This window comes from Sarcophilus harrisii, chromosome 5, assembly GCF_902635505.1.
Source record: "Sarcophilus harrisii chromosome 5, mSarHar1.11, whole genome shotgun sequence".
NCBI classification, from domain to species: Eukaryota; Metazoa; Chordata; class Mammalia; order Dasyuromorphia; family Dasyuridae; genus Sarcophilus; species Sarcophilus harrisii.
Window position 1 is genome coordinate 43,286,064 of NC_045430.1, and position 22,570 is coordinate 43,308,633.

Genomic DNA, 22,570 nt, shown 5'->3' on the forward strand with positions numbered 1-22,570 from the left:
CAGAAGAGGGGTTCAGGCCTCTGAAGGGCACTGCTGGTTAGGGATCCCTAGAACTTCTGGGTCAGTCTTAACAGAATGCCTCGTATTAGTGCAAACGTACTAATTACCAGTTCATGCTTCTTCAAAAGTCAACTTTTCCAACCCATAACGATTTCACCTACATTCAAAGACCACAATGATTCATGAATATGTAATAGGAATTTTCATGTAAAATATCAAAGGAATCCCAAAAGAGTTAGAACTTCTGCAATTTTGCAGTGTTCAACGTTTGTTTTTTAAACCCAATGCATTACAATGATCTTTTTAAACAATTTCTGTCATTCCACTTATGAGGTTTCCAGTTCCCATTTATGAAGCAATTGCATCATTTAACATTCTGAGTTCTTCATACAACTCTAATTTAATTTTTGCAAAAAAAAATCTTCAATACAACTAGTTGGTGAATATCAAAATAATGATTTACAAGGAAAAGGAAGGTTTGTCCTATCATCATCAAATTCACTTTGAATTTGTTTTCTATATACTTATCTGACTTCATATTTTCTTCTTCCTCGTTTGCAGAATTAAACAATCAAAAGTTATTTAAATGCCTACTGTGGGCAGACATAGTACTGCAATACAGTGCTTTGAGGGCATTGCCTGTCATTTTTGTCTTTGTATTTCCAGTACTTAAGACAAGTGAGGACAAATAGTAGGTGCTTAATAAAAGCATATTCCATGGAATTTGAAAGTAGTCTAAAATAATATTTTTGAATCTTTTTATTTTACATATTTAATATTTCACCTCTTTTTCCTATTTTTGATATGTAGTTATTGTCCCACTACATTAAGAAATGCTCAAGAATTGAATTGAATTAGTTAAATGAAAATAATTGATTAGTTTGGGTTGAATATGAATGTCTTTTAATCTTGAAGATTTTCTAATGTTAATAAAACCTAAAACATGCATTTGAAAGTTATAAAGAAATAAATCTAAATCAAAGACTAATGAGTTAAGAAACTAGATATATGTAACTACTTTTTTTATTTTTCTTCACATTTTTTAAACTGTTAAAATTCATTTTGAGAATGGAGAATAATTTTCTTGAGATAAAATCTTAATTTATTTTTACTTATATTATTTATTAGCATGGACATTCCAAAATAATGAAATATAATTGTTTCAAAATAATTTAAGCCTTCTATTTCATATTATGTTATGTCATATTTCATAAATTATGCAATAGCAACCTACTTCAAGATTTTTATACATATATACCTATATATGTAAATTATATATATATATATATGTATATGTATGTATATATATGTATATGTATATGTATATATATACATACAGGACACACACACTATATATATAAAATATAGTGTGTGTGTGTGTGTGTGTGTGTGTGTGTGTGTGTGTTTGTGAAATTAGTTAGGTATCATTGGTCAGGTATCACAATGAGTACAAGAAAGAAATGTTCAAATTATTTTGTTACACAGGATTTTCGTTTTAATAAATAAAGTCAAAGCCAGGAAGGACCTTAAGTGTCCAGTGCTTCCCAAAGTAGAAAGAAATGTGAGAAAAACCCTTGGACATGTACAGTAGCTGTCCCATAAAACAGGGATCCCCAAATATACCTGTCGTGGCTGCTAGCAATATCAGATGCTACAAGGAAATCTAGAGATTTCACTTGTCCTCACAAGTCTAGACATAGTAGTAGAGACTCAAGTACTTGGAAATTATCTCTTCTTCCCTCATTTTCTACCTCCATTCCTTTTCCTATTGATACTGTGTACACTTCTAGAAGACTGAATACATGAAGGAACCTCAATTTAAACTTGTGATCATTCCACTTGGGTTGGGTTAGAGTTTATTTTTGCATTTCAGTAAAGAAAAAGTTTGTTGTGTAAATTAAGATCGAAACTAAGATGACCACAGAATGTTTAGCCTACTTAAAAGGATTCATTGTTTTGAAGAACCATAGGACTTCTCCCCACCCCGCGATATGCAAGTTAATAATGCTAATTTTTAAAAATTAGTCATAATCAAATCCAGCCAGGCAATTCCTCTCCTTGGAGAACTGAATTAAGCAGTTAGCTTAAGTGTAGCACATGAAAACAACAAAGCTGAATTTCTTGGGGATATGGTATAATTCAGACTTCTTTAACCAATTCTGGCCAACTTTTCCAATTAGAAAACTTGCTGTAATTTAGGACAATTTTGCTTTGCTTATTTTTTACCTTCATCACCATTAACAAATGACATCCAATTTTGTTCAATTAAAAATGTTTATTGAGCAACTTATGATGTACGTGTACTACTAGTAAGTTAAGATTGCTGCTTGAAAATAGGTTTTCTAAAAAATTCACAAATCCCAGGTGAAGAACCCCAGGTAAAGAGGTAGTGATGAGGTTGAGGAGAGCGGTCTTCAGGAAAAATAAATGGATTCAGAAAAGCCACTATTGGAGGAATGGAAGGTAATATAGTAACAATAATTTATTAATCACTTTACTATATGCCAGGAACTATGACAAGCACAGGGGATATAATACAAGGAAAACATTCTGATACAGCTTAAGTGTCCATATGCTTTCTGTCTAGGAATATAAGAGCAATGTTAATAGATTTACGGTGGAGACTAAGCTAATCAGGGCTATGTTGCCACATTATAACTTTTCCTATTTTAATACCTTTTTCCTTTCCCCTATCAATTCAGAGATCAGGATTTTATATATATAAAAGTCTGTTTACCTACAAAACCTAAACAAAACAGAGACAAAACAAAGTTATAAGCAAAAAGAAAGTCCTCAGGAAGCTTACATTCCAGTGAGGAACCCAAGCCATAAAAAAAGAGCTGAATCGTGCAGAGGAGGGGAAGAGATGTCCAAGATGGGAAGAGACGGGGAGGAAGTATCTGCTAGGGAATATGGTAGTAAAACTGAGAGTCAGAAACATTACTGGGGGAGAAATGAAACTTGGAGACCTCACATGGAGCTCACCAAAGGGAAAAGAGTAATGAAATGAAGTTTCAGGGTGAGGAAGCAATTGAATCATGGTAATAAACTTCAGAGAATAAACAAGAGATAGGTATAAATGTTGCTAAGCCAAAAAGTGAAGTTAATCTTTTTTTTTAATTTTTTAGTGGACTCATTCAATATTTTTGTTTTGGTAACTTTCTCTAGCAGTGAATGGTGTGGACAGAAATAGAACAATGAAAATAATCTAAAATAGGAGATCAGTAAAGCAAAGAATACATTTCAAAAAAGGTGACAAAAAAAGGAAGGAGGCAAGTATAGTGAACAGCATTTAAGTGAGGGAGGGGATATAATGGAGAAGGATGCACTGAGAATAGGGAAGAATCTGAGAACAGGAATCCAAATGAAGACAAAGAGCAGGTTCTATAGGAATGGCAAACTGGAAGAAGCTGAAGAAAGTTTCTCTTAGCTTCCTATTGATTGGTCTTCCTACCTTTGTTTCTAGGTTTTCTACCACGGTCCAGCACTGGACCAGAACTCAAGATACTTGAACTCAAATCCAGCCCCAAATATTGACTAGCTTTGTAACCCTGAACAAGGTCACACCTGACTTAGTTTCCTCAGCTGCAAAATGGTGTTAGTAATAGCACTTAACACAGTTTCTGGCATATAGGAGGTGCTTAATAAATACTTATTCATAAATTCCCTTCTCCTCTTTTTTTAATCTACTCCTCATATTACTGTCCTTATACTTTTCCTAACAAATTGTTCTGTTCAAGATTCTTCTTGTATTTAAAGCCCCCATAGTCAGTCTCTAGGCTATATTTCTATCCTTATCTTACATTATTACTTACCTCTTTCATCATATCATTCTTATCTTGGTTTTGCTCATATCCATGGAAGAACAGGCATTCCTCCACCTCTCTCACTCAGTTTACCTTCTGAAATACTCAATTTCCTTAAGGACAGGATATCTTTGTTGCTATTCTTTTTTATATTGTTTTGTTTCCTACCTCCAGTTATTAGCATTGAGACTAGTACACTTTAATAAACATCTGTTAAAGCTGAAGGGATAATTCAGAATTGTCTTATCCTTAAATTCCTTCATTTACTCATTAAACAAATATTTATTTAACACCTGTTATGAGCCAAGAACTGTGCTCAGCTCTGGGAATATACATATCAAAATAAAAAGAAAATAGTTTTTAACTTCAAGGAGCTTACATTCCTGTTCTTCAGGAAGATTTTTCTGATCTTATCACATGATTTGTACCTCCTAACTGTTGCATATTTCTTTTGTAATTAATATTCTGTACCTTATGTTACTTATTAGTATACATGTTTATCTTACTTGGATATCTCATTAGGCCTTTACATGGAGATAACACTGATTTCTCAAAAGTTTCTGGGAAGTACTATTGTTGGTCCTTTGTTTTGAAAGAGGATGCAATTGCTTCAGGAGGGCCATATGGGGCTAGGGAAAAAGGGATGAATGTTGATCTGGTGATAGGTTGTATCTGTCATATAACGATGGGTTTATTTATTTGTTTTTTGGTCATAGAAATTTTTATATATTAAGATGTAGTTGGGTTTCAATCTAGATTGAAGGAAGGAAAGTCAACAAAAATTGTTGAAGTGCTGAAATGGCCATGTTTTATGCTCCTTTAAGACCATAAGTTCTTCATGCACAGAGAGTGACTGAATCATTTAATCTTCCTTCAGCATTTAGCATAGTAAAAATAATAAATTAGTTCAATTGATTAAATATTAATATTGTGTACTTTTGCTGTTCTCCATCTTAGAATACTCTGCTTGGTCTAATATCTGCTGATTGAAATCCCATTCATCTTTCAAAGCTTCTTGGGCATGGGAACTATCTCTGTATCCTTAACACCTATTCACAGTACCTTGCTCATAATAAACGATTAATAAAGTCTTCATTGATTTACTGAGCTAGAAATAATCTATCCCAGATTAGACATATGTAAAAAACTGTGTGAACTAGATGGAATCGTGCAGAACTGTATGTTGATCCAACCTCCACAAGACCAAAAAATTTTTTTCAGGGGCATTAGGAGAACTTTTATTTAAAAAATATTATGATGAATAGTTTATCAAGTGAAGAATCACTGGTGAATAGTTTCTTTTCATTTTTTTAAAATCAAAACTCTTTATTTTGTTCAGGCTTCGAAGTTCAGCAACCCCCAATGAACCCTATTCCAAAACTGATTGATTGACATGAAAAATTTAAATTGCTCATTTTGTTGGAGATGGACCAGGATACCAATCTTAAGGCAGCCTAGAAATCACTTTCTCCTTGGGGAAAGGCTTACTGAGCCTGATTTGTGAGGATATCTGATGGCAGTCAGACCTCCTGAACTCAAGTGATGTACCAGACTCAATCTCTCCATCATCACAGTTTTGTACCACTGTACCCAGCTGACCCATTTTTAGAATAATGTTTTTAAATTCATTAAACAAAATATGTACTTAAAAGAAATTATTTTGAAGTTTACTAACAATATTAAAAAAAAATTGTTCATAGAGTCCATGTTAAAAACCTCCAGTCTAATTTGAGAGCATTTACTAAACTTCTTATGAGTCAGATTAAATCTGGACTAAGTCCTCAGTATCATGTGTTAAGAGCAACATAAACAAATAGGATTTTTCAGATTTAGATAACCAGGAAGGTAAAAGATCTTGAAAATATACAATACATATTAAAGTTATTTGAAGGCTCTGGGCAGTATTTAGCCTGGAAAAGAGAAGATTTAGGTGGGATATGATAGTTTATCTTTAAGTGCTTGAAGTCATATTAAAGATAATGTGTACAGGCCTTAGAGTTTTTATTTGTGGCTTCAAGAACATAATGGGATAAATTGGTAAAAGTTATAGGGGAGGGTGCATATATGGATTCGATATTTTTAAAATTTTAACAATTAAAAAGTATCTGCCAAATTAGAAATTACTTTGAGAAACCATAATGGGCTAAGAAATGATCAAGGAGAATCTAGAAAAGAGCTGTCAAAACATATAGTCATGATTCCTGAATGAGGCCCAAGACAGAATAAAATGTATTTTGGAAGATACTTAACAAAATACAAAAATACAATAAAACAAGTAACATTAATATGTGATTTTCTAAGTAAATATATGGTCCTTAAGAATCTTTATATATAGTTTAGTGGTCCCTTTTTCTAAATGAGTTTAACATTTTTGGTTGAGAGGAATATCAGTTGTAGTGTCTTATAGACAATATTCCTGTGATCTCTTGAAGGCTGGATTCATGTGATTCATGAAGCATTTAGAACACAATGATTTTTGCTTTGTTAATTCCTTTTGAAGAATATTCACCATATTCTTTTAAAGTTTTGCCCTGTGTTTCCTCAGAAACTCGAGGATATTATCCACAGTGGATGATAAAAAGATATTATGTATTCTGGAAATAATATTATGAATTTTGGAAATAATCTAAATGAAATTTTTTTACAAAATTAATTTTAATTGACAAGATTATGATCAGAAAGGGAAATTTCAGAGCTCAATATTTTGAAGGTGGGTGAGTTATAATATATGACAATTAAGGTCCTCTCCACTGAATTTTTACTTCTACACTTCACATTATTCCAATCTAGGCAAAATGGACTCTATTTTTTAATACCCTCAATTCCAGAAAGCTGGAAATGATATGTCATCTTGTCAAAATAAAAAAAAAAACATTTAACATATAATTGGCGAGTGAAATGCCTTTTCTAATTTCTAAAGCAATAAAGTATATATCCCAAGAAGGTTCTGAATTTAACAATATATTTGAGACCTACAATTCTGAATCAATTAATTTGTGAACAAGAAAAGACCTAATTCCATCATTTTACAGATATGAAACTGAAAGAGAGATACTTGCCAGCAGATGCCTATACATAGTAAATGGCAGAATCAGAATTTAAGGTTTGACTTTGATTTGGGAGCTCAATGGTTTTTCCATTAATTAAATTCTATTTAAGGAAGTTAATGTTTTAAAACTTTAAAAAATGTAATACTTTTTTTTTTTTTTTTTGGTATATATCATCCCAAAAAAGTTCTGCAAAACTGAAAAAGTAGTTTTTGGCTCACAGAAATTTCTTTTCTTGGCTCAATTTCAGAACTTTGGGCTAAGAAAATAAGGTGATTCCCAAGAATGATAACAGATGCAAAAATGCCTAGCCATGAGAGTAAAAGTTCTGTGCCTAGTCATTGCTTTGCACAAGACTGAGCTATTCCAAATATGGGCATCCTTTTGAAGTTAATGGGAGTTCCATGCTTACATCAACTCTGCTCGATACAGACAAAGATGAGAAACAGGCTCACCATATCTATATCTCCTTGTAATCCTTTGTTGATGCATAGACACAATGACTTTCAGAGATGTCACAAATCTATTTCATAGTCCAATGCAGTACATTTTGTTTTGTTTTGTTTTTTTATTTAGAACACATATACCCAGAATATTCCCTAAGGACTATACATCTAGAAATAACCAAAAACTGTAAATCTACTATTTTCTAATCCATTTTCTCCTATGTTTTCTACTTCTAGAAATATTTTAACTGAAATTTCTCTTATCAATCAATAAGTACAGATGAGACTATATTTTCTTTTATATAAAGGTGATTTGGGGATTCTTTCCAAGCAATAAAGTAAATTTAGAGAAGACATCACTCTCTGTGACAAGAATAAGTATAGCTATGTCCAAATAGCACAAAAATAATAATTGAAAATGGGAGAATATATTTTGTCAAATTTTTAGCTTAGATTCTCTTAAATCCTGAAGTTTTTCCCTTCTAATAATTCAATCAATGTCTATCAATCAAGCATTACTTAAATTCCTATATGTTTAGCATTATGCTGATCATTTGGGTTTAAAATACAGTGGGACCCAATTGCAACATGACTGATTATCAAGTGGATTTAGATATCTCAGAGGTCAACTCATACCTTACAATATAACATCTATACACAGGAGAAAAAGGATGTAGCAGTTGGACTATAAATTAGAATTTAATCCTGTTTTTCATTTCTAGGATTATAAAAGACTTCTGATCTACTTTACAACCTTGTCTATAATCAAAACATCATATAGACTTTGAAAACAGATGATATCTAAACAATGGTTAATTAAATATAATTTTAAACAATGATCTCTTTTTCTTATCACTATCTATTGTTTAGGCTTATAGAATAAATAATCCATTGAAAAAAATCCTCCTTTTCCTTTTTTTTCCCTCTCCTGTAGGTACTATCCTTCTAGTATCTATTACCACCCTGTTAATCTTTTGCTGAAATCAACTCCTGACCAATATTATTTCACTGCTCAGTCACAAAATTTTTTGTTGATTGAGAAAGTTGCCCTTTTCTACAAATCAGCCATCATGGGAAAAAATCACCATCTTTTTAGTCCAGAAGCAGAATAGTAGAAGAGAAAACTGCTATTCTATTGCAATTCCTAAGTAGGAATTGTATTTTATAAAGACAGTTTATAAGAAGAGGCTTGGGAATTTCCTTCTATAGAATTTTTAAAGAGATAACATCCTTAAATTCAAAGTAGCTCACTTATTAGTTAGTACAACTATTTATAAATAATAGGTTTCCCAATCATTGCCCAATCACTTTAGATACAGACATAAGTTCCCCTTCTACTACCTACATGAGATCTTTGCTCAGAGGTAATTTTCTCCACATATGATTTTATTTTCCCATATTACATGTCTTTTTCTCAAAACTTCTCTCTGCCAATCCATATCCTTCATTTTTTTTTTCAAAATATTGCTCTAATCTCTACAATACTTCATATACACCTAGGGATATCCTTCCTCAACTCACACATGATTCCTCTGAACCTTGAATTCCAGAATGAAAGTACAATATAGGCCCTTATGTCCTTAAAGACTACACTTCAGGAGTTCCCCTTCTTTTTCATTTTCTTTTAGTCAGAGGGCACAAGTAAAAAAAAAAAAAAAGCACTTAATGAAATAGCATAGAAAAAAAACTAGAAGGAAAACATTTCTCCTCTATGATTTCCCTCATAAATACATATAAAAACAATGGGAAGAGGGAATATATCGAGGCTATACATATGGAGGAAAACATAGGAATATTTGTGAGGGACAGCTGCACCCCTGATACTGTAGTTCTTTTGATTTCTTTTGGTAGTATTGTTGTACTTTTCCCATTGGGCCTATTTCTATTCACATGGTCTATTATTCCTTCTGTAAATCATTCCCATTAGTCTTTCATAGTCAGTGGTCAACATTGTTGTTATGGCCTTGACATTACTGCCAGGTAAAGATAAACTAGGCAAGAGTTTTTGAAGTTTCTCTCAGCTTCTAGCTTCTGGATTCAGCTGGAGTCCTTGGCAAGAGGTATTGTTCTTTCACTTAAGAACATAAATTGGCTTCAAAATGATACTTTTTAAGTCCAAAGACTTGTATGCTACAACTGTATTTAAAAAGGAGAAAAAAAATCTAACCCATGGGACCAGAATAAGCCTCCCTCCAGTGGTTTTCTTCCCAATTTCTTCGAGTCTCAACTGAAGTGTATATCTCTTTGTCAAAAGGAAAGTTTTTTGCCTTTAGATAGAGCTCTACTCAAGCTAAGTATGACTCTCTGTTGCTTTTTCTCTCTATATCTGTGTTTGTTTCTGTCTCTCTCTCTCTCTCTCTCCATATTTCCTCTCTCTCTGAGTGTCTCTCTCTTTCTGTCTTTCTCTGTGTCGCTTTTTCTCTCTGTCTCTGTCTGTCCCTGTCTCTGTCTTCCTGTCTCTCTCTCTCTGTCTCTGTCTCTCTGTTTCTCTCAACTTACCATGCTTTAAATAAACCCAAATGTGATTGAACAGCACAGTGTTAGACATAGAGTTGTTAGTTCCTGCTTACCAAGTGCAGGTGCTCTCTTAGAGGGTTTAGTCTTATTTAGGATTAGAAATTCCTCATGGTTCCCTATTTAATTTTCAGTTACTAAATTGTACTTAGCTTATAATGAGGAACCTGCTGATTAATTATTTGGTAAGCTTTCCATTTTAGTTTATTGACTGATTCTAGAATAAAGACATCTTGTGGTCAGTGTCCATCCCCTGAAGATGTTGTAAGATCACTAGGCTCTTTACTCACTCTCAGTCAACATTTACATTATTTTCTATCACACTTCTCTTGTCACAAGTTAAATTTGCTGCTGTGCCTAGAAGTATCTACTTACATGGTGTGTGATTTGTATTAATTCACCCTATCCCACATGTGGAAAGTAACATATAGAAAGCTGAATTTCTGAATACATAGAGAGAAGTACTTGTTTTTTTCCCCTGTCTTCATAAAATGATGAAATCACAGGTTTGAGTGCACCATATAGTCTCCCTAAATAGAAATCTATTCTTCAATAACCTTGAGAAGCTATACTTAGTGATATAGCATCTGACATTTACAGAAGCACTTCAAAGTTTAAAAAGTCTTTTATATTCATTATTCTATTTGATCCTCAAAACCAACTGATTAGGTAGATACTACAACTTTTTTCTCCAATTTTTCAACTAACACTTGAACTTCAGGACTTCACCATCTTCTGACATTGTCCATTCTACTTTGAGATAATTTAAATTATTAGAAATTTTTTCCTTAAGATAAAATGAAACCCATTGCTCTCTGATTTCTACCTTGTTCTGTCTTTAGAGGCCAAATCTAAAGTCCCTCTAATCCCTCTTCCACCATGATCATTCAAATGCTTCCTTCCAGCTATTATTCATAATCCAGCATAATAAAGTGGAAAGATCATCGACTCTGAAGCCAGAAGGGCTGGATTCAAATCCCATAGCATTTATTCCTTGGGTAACTTTGGGCAAGTTAAGTAATCTCCCGGTCCTTAAGTTTTTTCATTCCTAAAACACTGGGTTTGAACTAAAAAGCAATTGAGGTCCCTCTCAACTTTAGATTTGTGATTTTTTGAGAACCTTACGTTTTTTTCCTTTTCAAATTTATCATAGACAATCCTTTAATTTGATCTTCTTATAATATAGTTTCTAATTCCCTTTCCACAACAATGGTCCTTCTTAGGATAGATTCCAGCTGGTCAATGTTCTTTCTAATATGTGTGCACAGAACTGGCAAAAATGCCATAGCTGTGGTTTGATCAAATTTGTGAATAGCAGGACTAGTACCTTGACAACTCTGTGTAGAATGTTGATATTATTTCAACTTAAGAACCTGTGAGCTTTTTTGGCTTTCATTCCTACTTTTGAGTCATATGAAAAACTCTAGACCTTTTTCACATGAACAAAGGTCTAGCCAAATATTCCCTGTTCAGTATCTATATTAATTTTTAAAACCAAGTTTAAGACTTTATAATTGTCTATCTCAAGTATATTATTATTATGCTTGATCAATTGTTCTGGTCTGCTGAGATCATTTTGGATTTCAGTTCTGTCATACAATGTGTTAGCTATCATCTACAAATTTGATAAGTATGCCATCTACTCTGTCATCCAAGTCACTGATAATAATGTTGAGCAGTAAAAGATTAGAGTCAGACTCTTTTCCAGATTACCACTTAATTCATGAATCATCACTAGTTGGATGCTGTGATTACATCGATTTTGAATTCACTTAAATTTATTATTTGAATTAACAGCAATCCAAATAACAAGAGAAAGAGTATCACTTAATTTGAGCTCTTTAATATATTTATTCAATTCTAAATACCTAAGATTATGTTGAATCTTCATAAACAAAAAGAAAACAATGAAAAACATCAATATTCAAAATAATTCTATTCTGATATACTATCAATATGGAATTATATTCTTATTTGATACTAGGCAAATAAAGGAAATATCATCATCATCATCATCATCATGTTTTCATAATTATCATCACTGTCACCCATTACCTAAAAATGGAGTAGTGTCCGTACTGTCATTACTTTTATAATTTAATTGCATAAAACAATCAAACTAGTTGCTAAATAAGAGTCCATACTAGTAAGTCCATTTTAGGCACTGAGACAATTTAATAATAAAGACCTAACTAAACAAAGACTTTCCACTTCACTGAGTTTAGTATGTGAACCATAAAAATATCAATACCAACTTTAATGTGGTTTTCTCCTACCATTTTCAAAATAAGTTGAGATTCAACAAAATATTTCCAATCATATTATATTGCTTTGTGGAAGCTGTTAGTGAAAAGACAATAATGTAATGGACTGTTGCACAAAACAATTGCACATGGAGTTTATGTTTCTAAACTCAATTTCTAGGCCACAACATATGAATCTATGTTTTCTTTATTGACTGACATCTCAAGGCTCATTGACTTTTCTAGTTCAATCAGAGTTTAAAGAGATTTACAGGTTTTAATGGGAATAAAGTCCAGAAAAATAGTAGTGATGATAATAATGATGGGGACCCAAAGGGAGAGGAGTGATCAAGAAATGCATCCTAGCTAAGTTTAGGCATTCTTTTTCTCCAGCTGAAAGCTTTCAAAAAGGGAAGAAACTAAAAGGAAAGTTGACTGGATCCTATTATTCAACTAACATTTAAATGGAAAGTCACTGAAAACTCAAGGAATGTTGCTTTGTGAAAACAGTTCTGGACTCAAGGGAGCAATAGCATTGAAAGCCCATTAAAGGTAACTACAAGATTTTGTGTATTTAATTTACTAAGTTGTCACTCAACTTTACTAGACAGTTAGGAAGACTGGACATCTGTAGCTTTGGGAAAATATTAAACACAAAATGATGCTTGGAGTTTGAAAGGACTTTAAAGAACTGGTTATTTAGGAGGATAATTTTATGAAAATATAAATTTCTAACAATTTTCTGAGTCAGAATAGTAATCACTTATTAGATTCACATGTACTTTCATATGTCAAAATAATAAATGTGCCACATGTTCAAATAGTAGTACTGTTAAAATATCCAATTTGTTTTAATTTGTCAAGTTCATTTTAATTTGAACCATCTCTAAAATAAACTGTATTTTGATAAATTTAACAATCAGAAAAACATTTACATGAACATCATGAACATGAAGTAAATTACCTATGAAAATGACATTCTCCCTCTCTAGTTCAATAATATCAATTATAAGATGTAAACCTTGTTAAGACAGAATGTGAATTCCTAATAACACAAATAAGTATAGTATCAATGAAAATATACATAATCATGATGTTAAACTTACCAAAATTGTTATTAATAGATTTATCATTATTGCTAACAAAAATTTTATCTTGAACTTAGGAATCATAAAATACTTTTAAAAATAAAGATTTTTTTTTTTTTTACAAATTCCTCCTTACAATTATATCAAGGGTTAAAATTTTCTGGAGACCATACCACATGAGCATAGGAACCATTGCAAAAACTGTATTTTACTGATGGGGAGTAAGATAACTCAACCAGAAAGCTAAATTGCAAAACATGTATAGTAAAACAAATTAAATGCAGTACTCTAAAACTTTGTATCCAATTGGTAACATATAACCAGATATTCACAGACCTCTTGAAAAGAAACAGCTTGCCATATGTTTTGCATGTTGAAGTTTGAAAGATTAGTTGAAAGTTTTCGCCTTCCATTTCCCACTTTCCCATCCATCGCCGAACTGCACTGGATAGTCTCGATGTGATACCCATTTTTTCTTACTATTTCTTATCCCTGGAACAGTTATTACTTTAACTGAAAGGAAAAAATAATAGTATTAAATATAAACCTTCACTTAATATGATCCAAGTAAAATTGGTTTGAAAAAACAATAATAAACATGATTAAGTCAACAGTATGTACTTGGGGGTCACTGACATTTACTTGATAGGATTTTTTAATGCCCATTTTACTTGAAAAATAGTTACTTGAAAATGTAATCACAATTGTTTCCTAGCTTTTATCCTTTTTTTTTAATAAATGAAAACACACTGATGATTGGACATTTATGAAATAAGTAAATGCTTTCAATTTTTCCTAAATGGCACATCATTGTTAGTTTGTGTATGGATTTGAGTAAATTGGAGAAAATCTTGCAAATAGCAACAACAATGACTAGAGATGAAAAATAAGATTTATGAGATCAGGATTGAAAGAGGTCATGTGCTCTTTACTCTGGAAGAGTAATCTATTATTCCTACATATCCTTAATATATTAGGAACTTTTAAAAACTGCATTTTTAAAATCTTGTTTTTCCTCATCTTAGAAGACAGAACAAGAGGAAACAAATAAAAACTGTTACAAAAGAGTTGGGTGGAAGGACAACATCTAGTCTACCTTAGCCTGATAAGCAGAAGATTTATTCTGCTTTCTGATTGTGAATTTGAAGACAAAATAAAAAGGAGAAGTAGTCTTAAAGATGTTGTCTAGTAGTTTGGAAGCAGGTCATGACATATTTGATGTTAACTTGTACACATGTGGATATCATATATTGAACCCAATAAAGCCTTTCTTGACAATGTACTATTGAACACATTAGTTGGCAAGAGATCATAATTGATGACATGATAAACCATCACTTATCATGTTAATTTATGTATCTAGAACAACTTCATAATGGCATTGGGTTAAATTAGTTGACTTTCTATAGTCCTTTTTTGAATAACAGTTTATGAGTGGAAAAAAATAATCTGTCATGTTTTGGGTATTAATATTTAATTACCAATATATAGTTAGGGATATTTTAATTAAGCAAGTGGCTAAAAACAGGGTTCATAAACTTTAAGACACTTAGGAAGAATCATTCTCCAAATTAAAATTTGGCATCAAAAGTGATTAATATAATGTGTGAACATCTTTTTCTGCTTCGATGTTCTTTAAAAAATTCTGAGGCATTTATTCGAGTTTGAGTCCTTCTAAGGGGCAGTATCATGATTCTAACACCTACTCTATGTGTAACCTTGGACAAGTCATTTAACCACTCATTCATAATCTCCTTATCTATGTTGCTATGATTTGGTCAGTCTTGAACTAATATTTACTCTTAGGCATTTAAAAAGAGCACATGAACTCCTCAAAGTTGAGTGGATTTTAAGATTATACTTTTGGACCACAGGCTCAGGCATACTATTTGATTTGTTATCACTACATTCCTGAAAGGGTGGCAGAATAAAATCTGTTCTTTTAGAGAAGAAGAAAGAGCAATGCATAGTGAGGTTAAATGCTTAAGGTGACTCGTTCTGTTAGAAATAGATCTGCATCTAAAATGAGTTTTGATGAGTTTACAATTGGAACTCGTGTCAAAAAATCTCAGGAAAAAGACTAATAAACTGAGATGAATTTGGTTTTTACAGAAATATGTCAGATTCATTTACTGTAAATCTGCTCCTTAGAAAATCAGTTAGGCCCTTTGAGAAATTGCATTAACCACTTCAGGCAACTGCAATGTAATGTCAATGAGAATAAAATCAATGTCATTATTTTTGAGATAAACAAATGGTCAAGAAAAGTTAAGAGAATTTCCAAAAGAGTTTATCTTACTCTTAGCATAAAATTGGGCATCCTGCATGAAGGCATAGATTCTAAAAGTCCAAGAGGGTCTTAGAGATCATTGAGTCTAATCCCTATCCAACATAGTTCTTCCACTCAGGACAAGTGGTCATTCAGTTAGTACTTGCACAATCCAAGCAATGAGAAGACTCACTTAACAGTCCATCAGGAAGCCATATTATTCCATTTAATGATTCAATAAATAATTTTTTCATTAATAGATTGCCATACATTTTTCATACTTTTTTTTATTATTTTGAGTTTTGAAAATTTGTCTAAGAACAAAAACACTTAATCAATAAACTATTCCATGAATAGACAAATATTCACACTCATACCTATAATCTGGAGTATGTTTTGTTTTTGAGAAAAGGAATGACAAGATAGGATTGTTTCATGAAAAAAAAAAATCTATTGAGATATTATTTAGTATCCAAAAAAAGATTTTAGTTAACAACTGAAATAGTTAATTTGAAAAATTCCCTCAGAAATATCCAAGGTTTTGGCATTTTTTTTTTTACCTTACAAAGAAGAGAGAATGATAAATTTGTTTATTAATACAATGATCAGTTTTTTTCTTTAATTAAACAATAGTTTTTGTTTGTTCCACTTGTTCTGTCTTCTAGGATGATGACTGAGTTTTTCATAATTACATTGCATATTCTATATCATTTTAAAATACCTACCTTCTATTAAAAAAACAGGAATGAATGCTTTAAGCTTATCCATGTTTTGACTGATATGTCACTATGTTTTAAGGTCACAGAAAAAATATTAATACATTCATTAATTAATAAAGCTTTTTGATTGTGATAAAAAGAAGACAATGTTTTGTGTATATTTACAGCATTAAATTATTTATATTTGGAAACAATAATTTTCAGGGTAAATTAATTTCAATTTGTTGGGGGACATTTTATATTTAGTAAACTGCTCCCCCTCCTCCAGCCTTATACTCTTGATGTTTACCAAAGAATTTCCATTTCTAACAAATTCCATTTAAACAAAATTTCCTAACGTGGATAGGATCTCTTTGTTATATTTTGTCTTTCAATTGAATCTTCAAGTCATTGTGTCCCTCCTGTACAATGTGACCCTATATTTAAGTGACAATCTGTAATCTTTTCATAGCAAGTTGTAACTCCTTCTGCTAATATCAACAATTATGCCTAAAAACAACTATTATGTGATATTACAGGCTTGCTCGTTCATAACAGTCTCTAAATATGTTTTTGCTGGAATGGAAATGTTTAAGGAAAATTAGCAATCCACATGGCATTTAAGATCAGATTGAACAAATAGAGTATTTTTGAAAGAGTATTTTGTGTGTGTGTGATTAAAAAAGCCCATAGAGCCCATAGTATTACTATTTTGCTATTTGTAGATAAACAATTTGACCAGTCATCAATAAAGCATCTTCTCGCATTGTGTTCTGCGACATATTTTTTTTGTTATTATAGAAATACTTCAAATTAATAGATACAGAAAAAAATTGTGGTATAAAAACAACAGAATTATGTGAAGCCATTACTATGTTCAATGATTACCTCTCAAATTGGAAAAAAAAAATGTATAAAGGAGCAATTTAGCACAGTCAATGTATAATCATGCTAACATTATTTATCTGCCCAAGAATAAAATAGTAAGGGACTCAAACTAAGAAAACAATTTGATATGAAAGGTATCTTTTCTGATAGCCTCTTGGAACAAAATTGCTAAAGTACTTTTTTTCATTCTCTCAAAGACTATTGTCAGGCCATATGAATCTTCAACAATCGTCTGAAGCATATTTTCAGGTGATCATACAGATCAACCAACCAATCTTTTAAATATGTGCTGAAAGCAAGTCTTGAAGTTTAAGTTAAAATGCTCTCATTTTCAAGCAGCCACTTCTTTGCTGTTTAATATGTTTTCTGCTAAAGATTTGTTCTGGTCTTTTTTTGGTTAAATCCCTGGTTCTTTAACAAATGTCAAGGTCTACATATGCTGTGTTTTGATAAGTAATTTAATATGTAAAATGCTTTGAATGAAACTCCTGGTATGTATAAAAAAAAACTTGGTTAAGCAGGTCATGATAGAAATTTCATGATGTATAGTAATACGTCATAGGATTTTCATTGATATATCCAACATTGTGTGTCTGGAGATATAATTTATTTCAAAGTCCTTCCCATATTGTATTACTTAACAGCAGATAGAGCATAAGTAAAGCATGGAGAAGAAATTCAACATTTTAATGAAAGTGACCAGAACGAATTTTTAGCAGCAAAGCGTTTACATCAATTTAAACTCTGTGAATGAGTTAGGTTCGCCAGGATTGAGGTGAGGTAGAGCTGGTGAGGAAAAGAATAGTTATTTTTATGCAACTCCTTTCTGTATTAAAATCATCCTGATCTTTTCCATAAAACAGATGGATGATTCAAATATTACATACATTATCTTGGGATTTTATTAGTTTTTAGTTGTTTTCATTATTTTATATAGAAGTGAAATTTCAATTTTCATGATGTCTGCTACAAAATACACAATTAGATTTTGTGTTCTCTCCAGCCCCAAGCATAGCACTCTGTATATGGTAGGGATTTAATAAACTTTTTATTAATTTGACTTGATGTTTGTCTTTATAAAACAGAAGTGTGAGTCTTACTAATTGCCTTTGAAATTATAGTAGGAAGCTTTAAAACATTAGGAAATTTGTGACTTAATAAAAGTTTCATATTTTCTTAATTTTGTAATTTTTTTCTAAAAATCAAGTATATTTTATCAAATTTCTCAAATTTTTCTGATTTCTTATAAAATGTTGGTGACATGTTATTTAACTTAAATTTCTGATGACGTATTTTGCCAATATGTTGCTTTTAGTTACTTCTTGGTTCCAGAATGGGTATTTTTTGACAAATAGACTTTACCAGGTTTCTCTGTGATGAACATTATTGTCTATGTGTTTGCAATTAAACTGATTTTTGGGGGATATGGCTAATTTTAAAAACATCTTTATTTTTGTTGCTATATATATATATACATATATGCATATATATGTATATATATATACATATATACATATATATGTATGTATGTATGTATACTTGTTAATTCTTTCTCTTTGTGATTTAATTTTTATAAGCATAATAATTATTACTATTTCCATCCCTTTTTTTCACTTGTCCAGTCTCACAGCTGGACATCTCTAACTGAATATTTCATAGAAATCTCAAATTCATCATGTCCCAAATGGAATTGATACTTCCCTAAGCCAGCCTCTTCTCTAAATACCTCTTTCAGAAGAGGGAATCATGATTTCTACAGTTACCCAAGTTCAGAACCTGAGAATCAACTCCAACATTGCCTTCTCTATCAGTGCTCACATAATAGATGATAATTGCTAGCATTTGTATAAGCTTTAAAGTTCACAGGTAACTTTGTAAATAGAAATATGTGTGTGTATTATTATTTAGCTTTTCCTGACTCTAAATCCAGCATTCTTTCTACTTTGTCAAGTAGATTCACACTCAATCAGTTGCCAATTCAGTTTCTTTCAAATCTGTGTATTCCTCTTCCCTCACAATGGGCATTTATTTAGGCCCAGTTCATCCTTCAATGGACTCTTCTAATAGTTTCCTCATTGGATTCTCAGCCTTAGTCTTTCTTTTCTCCAATTCATCCTACATAGTTGCTAAAATAATTTCTTTAAAGCAAAATTTGACCACAACTAGCTCCAGTCTACCTTTATGTTCTCCTTAACATATTCTATGTTCTATCTTTGCCTATTTATTTTGCTTGGGCAGCAAACATTTATTAACTATCTACTATGTGTCTGATATTGTGTTAAGCACAAAAATAAGAAAATGAACATGTTTCCTGCCCTCAAAAGCTTTCAGTCCAGTGGATTTCTACCTCATATATCTATACATGGCTTTGCACAGGCTATCATGATTGAAATGTATTCACTTTTATCTTAGATTCCCTAGCTTCCTTGTAGGCTCAGCTTTTGTACCATCATATCTTCAAAGCTGCTCTTCTGATTTTCTTCATGGTCAGTTCTCCCTCCTCCTCAAAGTTCCAAGTACATGTTTAATGTTTATGTGTTATAATACCCTTTCTCAGTAGGATGCAATACTTCATCTTCATGAAATTCTTCACTTATGTATTTTTTTCCCCACTCAAAGAGCAACCAACCTGATCCAGGCCCTTTTAATCTCTCACATGAATTATTACAATAGTCTCTTAAACTGTCCTCTTTGACTCCAGTTTCTCCTTTTCTAACTCAACTTTCAAGATGATATCAAAATAATTGTTATTAAGTTTTATGTCTAATCATGTCATTCCCCTTCGATGGTTCTTTACTGACTTTGGGAAAAAGTTCAAACTCTTTAAAGTCTAGCCCTCAAAAATTTGGCTCCTACCCACCTTTCCAGACATCTCAAAGATTTCCCCTCATTCATTCTGTGTTCCAGCACTACAAACTGTACCATGAACTTGACATTCTATCTCCAGTCTTTATGCATTCATATGATCTACACATCATTGTGTTAAATATATATATATATGAATAAATATCATATTAATGTCTGTGGAATTAAATTGAATATGGAGATTTTTTTCTTCTCAAAGAGAATTATATCACATATATATACTCAAAATTGACATGTTTATATGTGTACTCAAGTCTCCTTTGGGCTAAAATATTTTGGATTTGAAGGACATGGCAAGATATTGGTCACACTTCTAAACTTACTTGAATGTATGAAGGATTGTGACTTCATCAGTATAGGAAACTCCCTTCACCAAGACAAGCTGCATTCTTGGATGACAGAAGAAAAGCCAGAAGGAGTTTTTTGAGACTCAAACAATTTAAGTGACTTGGTTGGAGTTTTTGAGTCCATTAACAAGCAATGATTTCCTTTTTAATGTAGTTTTCCTGTTAATTATGTCCCTTGCCCTAAATCATATATTTCCATTTGAGTTCTCAAAGGCTGTCCTCTCTAGCAAGAGTCATTTCCAAATTACATATTCTACTCTAATATTATTTATTCTTTAACTGGAGGTTCTTAACATTTGATTTTTTAAATTCTATCACTTTTTGCAATGGGAACCTGTGTAAAATAATTGTAATTAAGTAACTATTTTTAATTAATTAATTAATGGCAATTTTTGATAGTGAGGTCATGTAGAAAAAGTTTTAATCAAATCAACCAGCTCAACAATTTTTAATCAAGAAAATTTTAATTATCTCTTTTCATGCTTCTCTGTCTATATTAGGCCATTGTACAGCAGAAATAGATATTAGGAGCTTGCAGAATTATTTTAAGAATTGCGTACATTATATGAAGCAGCTAAGTGGCACAGTGGATGGTGCACTGTGTCTGGAGTTGGGAAGATTTCTCTTCCTGAGTCCAAATCTGACCTCAAACATATCCTAATTGTGTGAGCCTAAGATCCGTTTGCCTTAGTTGCTGTGTTACCTTAAGCAAGGTTCCAATTCATCCTACCTAGTTGCTAAAATAATTTCTTTAAAGCAAAATTTGACCATAACTAGCTCCAGTCTACCTTTCTGTTCTCCTTAACATATTTGCCTATTTATTTTGCTCAGGCAGCAAACATTTATTAAGTATCGACTATGTGTCTGATATAGTAGATCAGACTACTGAAGTACTACTTCCTGTCTGCTTTAGCTTTTTTCATTGTCAATATAAGCTAGAGAAGGAAATGGCCAACCACTCCAGGATCTTTGTCAAGAAAACCTCAAATTGGAGGTCTTCAAGCAGATGCTAGATGACCACATATGGATTTTAGAGAGAGGATTCCTGTATGTGTATAGATTAGGCTGGATGGATTCTCAAGTCTCTTTGAACTCTAAAATGTGGGGATTTGATGGATGGATGCCACCTTTGTAAATAATAGGCAACAAATCATGTAAGAAATTGATTGGTATCCACATAAGTATAAAGAGTATTGGTTAAAATAAACTGTTTTTAATAATATTAGATTATTTATGAACTACAATTCAATATATAATAGAAATGTGGCAAAAATGATGATATTAACCTTGAACTAATTAACACAGAGGTTTGCAAAATTCTCTTTTTCTTTGGTTTAGAGGAAAAATTATTAAACAGAAGTCCTAACTATCTCTCCTCAAAGAGGAATGAAAAATGACAGGAATCTTTGCTGGGTGACTATGAACATTTTGTGAGATTTTAGAAAACTGGCACCAATTGCTATTTACAACTGCAGTGCATTTTTGTAGCATCAGACATTTTGTTAATGAATGAGATAATTCAGGTCACCAAAACACAATATTCTTTAATTGTAACAGTTAACTTTGGTATTATTATTACAAATGTATAGTATTTAACCATCTATCCTTATGTCCTGAATTAGTTATTTTTTGAAGTTGTTTTTTTTTGTTGTTGTTGTTCTTGTTTGTTTTTAATTCGATCAAAAATTTTTGACTGGCATCACTTTCTAATTTAAGAAAGAATTTAGGTAATTTAAAAGGTCCTATCTTTTTTTCCATTTGAAAATTTGTCTACTATTTCATAAGTAGATCCTTGAATTTTCACATACTCATTTTCTAGAACCTAGAATTTTTATCTTTCAGTGGTATAGACTTGTTTGTTGTTGTTGTTGTGTTCCAAGCAAACTTTTAAAATAACCCTCACTAATCACAGCTTAAGTCTCACCTCCTATACAAACCCATCTGTGAACACTCTAGTCCACAATAATCTACATTCCCTCTTCGAATTTCTATTATCAATGGCAGCTCTGTGCTATACAGTTTAGCATGTGACTATATTCTGACATGTTCTTCTCTGGGTAGATTTTTCCCATAGCATTTTGCAAAATGTTTAATTCAGAATAGGTTCTGTTTTGTCCTTTATCCCATCCTAAAGTGGAGTCTGTTGGAAATGAAATTTAGGGACCTTCCATATTAGAAGATGGAATAGGGAACTATGGTACTTTTCAAGAGCCAATAGAGAGATTGGTTGAGGTCTATAAAAGCTTATCTATTAGGCATGGGAGTGTTTTTGAACATAAGGCAGTAATAAATCAGAAGAACTTAAGAATAATCACAGTTTAATCAGAAGCAGGCCAACAAGGAGGCAATATAAGGAGTG

General features: G+C 31.8%; 1 protein-coding gene across 3 annotated transcripts in view; it reads right to left on the reverse strand.

The window, feature by feature from the left end:
* Positions 1 to 9,662: 9,662 nt before the first annotated feature.
* The window catches only part of LRRIQ1 (leucine rich repeats and IQ motif containing 1), a 315,252-nt gene continuing 302,344 nt past the window's right edge, over positions 9,663 to 22,570 (reverse strand). Inside the window, exon 26 of one of the 3 annotated variants that reach the window (XM_031940562.1) lies at positions 9,663 to 13,657. In XM_031940562.1, coding sequence (XP_031796422.1) covers positions 13,533 to 13,657 — 125 coding nt within the window. In that variant the 3' untranslated portion in view covers positions 9,663 to 13,532. The remainder of the gene's footprint in view (positions 13,658 to 22,570) is intronic. The other 2 variants (XM_031940561.1, XM_031940563.1) reach the window with 2 other exon arrangements.